Below are 4,857 nucleotides of genomic sequence, written 5' to 3' on the forward strand. Positions count from 1 at the left end.
CCTGGTCTCCCTGGTCTCCCTGGTCTCCCTGGCCCCGTGGTTTGGAGACCCAATGTTGCCTCATAAGGAACCAGACAGACTGAGACAAAGCACTCCCTGAATGAGTGGTGCACAAGACAAGGAAACCAAAAGACTGAGGACAGCCCCCTACTGGACCCTCCTGGTATAACAGGTGTGCGCCTCCCTCTGATCTCACTCACACCAAATGTTTTCCATTGCCTGTAATTTACTGCCATTTTTCTTATCTGTCAAGATTTCAGCAGATCTCAGCAGTCGGACTGTTGCCATGTCGACCTCATCGCTACGGCGACAAGTGAAGAACATCGTCCATAACTATTCAGAGGCTGAAATCAAGGTCGAGTGTCCCTGAGCGCTAATCTGGTTTATTCCTCTCTCTTCCACACCTACATCCTCTGCAGCACCAATGACATCATGTAGACGCTGGTCACCTGACCTTCCATGGACGCAGCACGTTTCATCAGTCCCACCTTGTCTGCCTTGACTCTGTTCCCAGGACGTTGATGGGAGATGATTAAACTCTGTCCCTGTTGTGGCATTTCCAGGTGAGAGAGGCCACGTCCAATGACCCCTGGGGGCCCAGCAGCTCCCTGATGTCAGAGATCGCTGACCTCACCTACAATGTTGTGGCTTTCTCAGAAATCATGAGCATGGTCTGGAAACGTCTGAACGACCACGGGAAGAACTGGAGACACGTGTACAAGGTGTGTGTGTGTGTGTGTCACCTGGTCGTTCACATGGTCTGTGTTTAAACTGCATCCATTTAGTCCCTGTGGTTACTGAGCCACCAGTAGTGGAGTACTGCAGTCATGGAGTACTGGAGTACTGCAGTCATGGAGTAGTGGAGTACTGCAGTCATGGAGTAGTGGAGTACTGCAGTCATGGAGTAGTGGAGTACTGCAGTCATGGAGTAGTGGAGTACTGCAGTCATGGAGTAGTGGAGTACTGCAGTCATGGAGTAGTGGAGTACTGCAGTCATGGAGTAGTGGAGTACTGCAGTCATGGAGTAGTGGAGTACTGCAGTCATGGAGTAGTGGAGTACTGCAGTCATGGAGTAGTGGAGTACTGCAGTCATGGAGTAGTGGAGTACTGCAGTCATGGAGTAGTGGAGTACTGCAGTCATGGAGTAGTGGAGTACTGCAGTCATGGAGTAGTGGAGTACTGCAACTACAGTCGTGCAGTAGTGGAGTTCTACAGTCATGCAGTAGCGGAGGACTACAGTCATGCAGTAGTGGAGTACTGCAGTCATGCAGTAGTGGAGTACAACAGTCGTGCAGTAGTGGAGTACTACAGTCGTGCAGTAGTGGAGTGCTACAGTCGTGCAGTAGTGGAGTGCTACAGTCGTGCAGTAGTGGAGTACTACAGTCATGCAGTAGCGGACCTTTGTTTTTGTCCAATCACAGCCCTGATCTTCTTCTTCTTCTGTGGTGTTCCACCTCAGTGACTCACTGTGACCTCTTCTTCTTCCTCTTCTTCCTCTTCTTCCTCTTCTTCCTCAGGCCATGACTCTGATGGAGTATTTAATCAAGACCGGTTCAGAACGTGTGGCTCAACAGTGCAGAGAAAACATTTACGCGGTCCAAACCCTCAAGGATTTCCAGTACATAGACAGGGACGGGAAAGACCAGGTAAGTCGGCGCGGCCCAGCCTGCAGTGCCGCACACGGTCCACAGAGGTCGCTGTTGTTCTGACGGCTTTGGACAAACATTCAAACACATTTGACAAGGTTTTCTGACCTCTAGTGCAAACAAAGGCAACTACAGTTTTTATGGTGTGTGAAACTGACCTCCACATCAACAGACAGACATCAACAGACACAGTCAGTCAGTCCTCATGTTAGGCTTGTCCTTGTCCCTCATTTGTCCAGGGAGTCAACGTGAGAGAGAAGGCCAAGCAGCTGGTGACACTGTTGAAGGACGAGGAGCGGCTCAGAGAGGAGAGGATCCACGCCCTCAAAACCAAAGAGAAGATGGCACAGACCTCCAGTGGTGAGATGTTCTGCTCCTCACACAGTTTCAGTCAGTTTCAGAAGCCCTTTAAGTCTACGTCCGTGTTGTTTTTTTTGTTGTTTTTTTTTCTTCTCCTTCCTCCAGCCTCCTCGGCTCCGTCAGCCCCCAGCCTGGGCGGCAGCCTGTCTGTGGGCTCCCACTCAGGAGGAGCAGACCCTGAGCAGGCCTGGCCTCAGAGCTCTGGAGAAGAAGACCTGCAGCTGCAGTTGGCTCTGGCCATGAGTAAAGAAGAGGCCGAGCAGGTAGGGGTCTCCAACTGTTCACACACACACACACACACACACACACACGTAGATTAACCCCCCTCCCCCCGACCTCCCCCAGAATAGAAAGGACCCCCTGGAGGACGCAGAGTACCGCTACGCAATCACACTGAGCAGAGAGGTGCAGCAGCAGGTCAGGGTCAGGGGGCGTGTCCAGCCCACCGGTCAGCCGCTCATTAACCCTCTGTGTTCGACTCGATTCGTCCTGATTCTATCCTGTCATTGATCAGATGAAATGATGAATCTTTCAACAAACTAAATAAAAACTAAATAATAAAATGAAATGACCATAAGATCAAACAGCCAATCAGGTTGGGAGACTTCTGTGACCCCTGATTCTCTGACCTGATGGTGTCACGGTTCTCCATGATTCAGACTGGTGATAATCCTGGTGTCAAATCAAACCTGAGGTTGTCATGAACGCCCGCTGACGACCCGTGTGTGATTGACAGGAGGAGCGACTGCGGCGAGGCGACGACCTGAGGCTGCAGATGGCCATCGAAGAGAGTAAAAGGGAGAAGAAGTCCAAAGCAGAAGAGGTAAAAAGTCTGAGGGCGGTGGTGTCCACAGTGGACATCTGAGGAGGATCAGTCAGCTGTCTTTGACCTGAAGACGCTACACCGCTCTGGGGATTTGAACCCCTAACCCACGGGTTTCCATTTCTTCTCCTCAGGGCGCTCTGATGGAGCTGGGGGCCGTGGACCCCTGGGGGCCACCTGCCGCCCCCGCTCTGGGCTCCGCAGGGCCCTCGCCCCCACCTACACTTCCTGTCCCCGCCGCCTCTGGTCCGTGGGGGGCAGCGCCTTCAGATCCGTGGAGCGTGGCGTCACCGACGTCCCCCACCAGCTCGGACCCCTGGGGTGGAGGAGCCCCGCCTTCTATAGCTCCTCCCCCTCCTCCTCCTGACCCATGGGGGGACACGTCCAACAAAGTTAACAACGTGGACCCCTGGGGAAGCTCAGGTACTGACGCTGCTCAGCGATTGGCTCTCCACATGCGGGGGGAGGGTGGGGTGGGGGGTTGGGTGCGGGTGCGTGTGTGCGTGTGTGTGTGTGTGTGTGTGTGTGTTGAATCCTGATTTGAAAATCCACCTGTGAAGGGACCACGTTAACCTGCGTCTCCCCCCCCTCCTGTGTAGCTGTGACCTCCCCTGCTGCTGACCCCTGGGGCCCCCCCGTTCCTCCCAGTACTTCTTCCTCAGGGGGGCCAGTAGACCCCTGGGCCAGAGACGGCCCTGTCCCGTCCTCTGACACTGTGTCCTCTGACATCTGGAGTGGCAGCAGCAAACAAACGAATGGAACAGGTACACACACACACACACACACACACACACACACACACACACACACACACACACACACACACACAGTGTGTTTTCATGGTCCACACCCACAGTGAATGTCCACAGAACTCTTGACAAACCTGTGTCTCCTCCTTCGTGTCCCCAGGAGACCCAGAGAGACGAGGGTCGTTGGTGACGGGCTGCGACGGCACAGCTTCCCCGGTGCCCTTTGACCTGTCGTCTCTGGGCTCGTCCCTTCCTGTTAGAAAAACACCAGAGTCCTTCCTCGGTCCAAACGCGGCCCTGGTGGACCTGGACTCCTTGGTGTCGTCTAAACCCAGACCCAAACAGGCTCCGCCCCCTTCGCTCTCTTCTTCTTCAGGACACAACCCTTTCCTCCAGAACACAGGTGTGTACTATCTGAGTACTAACAGTGAAGTACTACTGTGTTTGGCTGATTGTGAACAACTGAAACACAGTTTCCACAGCGCCACCTACTGACATCATGAAAAGAAGCCCTCGAAGACATAACTGTTAAAACTCCCTAACTTTGCTAGTACACCACAGTGGACATGTACTGCAGTATCTGAGCTGCAGGTGTAGTTTGACACTGTGACCCCCAGGGGTCAGCGTGGCTCACTCAGACACCTGGCTTTAGTGCTCGGACCATGTGTGCTCCTGTCCTGGTCTGACCGTGTCTCTGATCTCCAGGCTCCTCTCCGGCTCCTGCTGTGGCAGTGACTCCAGGCAGCAGCATCTCCAGTCGAGGGGTCTCCCCCACGCCCGCCTCCACCAACCCGTTTGGAGTGGCCCCGCCCATGACCTCCATCTCACCTCAGCCCTCCTCTCTCTGCCTGAGCAGCCTGCGCACGAGTCCCGTGCCCCCCAACCCCATGCTGGGCATGGTGCAGCCAGGAATGGGCCTGGGGTCAGTGGGGTCAGTGGGGTCAGTGGGGTCAGTGGGGTCAGTGGGGTCAGTGGGGTCAGTGGGGTCAGTGGGGTCAGTGGGGTCAGTGGGGTCAGTGGGGTCAGTGGGGTCAGTGGGGTCAGTGGGGTCAGTGGGGTCAGTGGGGTCAGTGGGGTCAGTGGGGTCAGTGGGGTCAGTGGGGTCAGTGGGGGTGGGTATGGGGGCTCCTGGGATGGGCCTGGGGATGATGCAGCCCAGTCCCATGGCCATGTCCTACAGCGGTCTCTCACCCATGGCGCCCCCAGGCCCGGGCCCGTTGGGGTCCGGGGGTGCAGCGCCTCCTCCGCTGATTTTGGGGGGGGCGACCGCGCCCGGCGG

At 55.5% G+C, this 4,857-nt stretch overlaps 1 protein-coding gene across 3 annotated transcripts in view; it reads left to right on the forward strand.

The window, feature by feature from the left end:
- Positions 1-6: 6 nt before the first annotated feature.
- The window catches only part of epn1a (epsin 1a), a 6,718-nt gene continuing 1,867 nt past the window's right edge, over positions 7-4,857 (forward strand). Inside the window, exons 1-12 of one of the 3 annotated variants that reach the window (XM_008322601.3) lie at positions 7-172; positions 254-355; positions 564-722; positions 1,518-1,646; positions 1,886-2,006; positions 2,112-2,269; positions 2,352-2,423; positions 2,743-2,829; positions 2,964-3,252; positions 3,429-3,593; positions 3,739-3,981; positions 4,284-4,342. In XM_008322601.3, coding sequence (XP_008320823.1) covers positions 287-355; positions 564-722; positions 1,518-1,646; positions 1,886-2,006; positions 2,112-2,269; positions 2,352-2,423; positions 2,743-2,829; positions 2,964-3,252; positions 3,429-3,593; positions 3,739-3,981; positions 4,284-4,342 — 1,551 coding nt within the window. In that variant the 5' untranslated portion in view covers positions 7-172; positions 254-286. The other 2 variants (XM_008322604.3, XM_008322605.3) reach the window with 2 other exon arrangements.

This window comes from Cynoglossus semilaevis, chromosome 13 (genome assembly GCF_000523025.1).
Source record: "Cynoglossus semilaevis isolate Cse_v1.0 chromosome 13, Cse_v1.0, whole genome shotgun sequence".
NCBI classification, from domain to species: Eukaryota; Metazoa; Chordata; class Actinopteri; order Pleuronectiformes; family Cynoglossidae; genus Cynoglossus; species Cynoglossus semilaevis.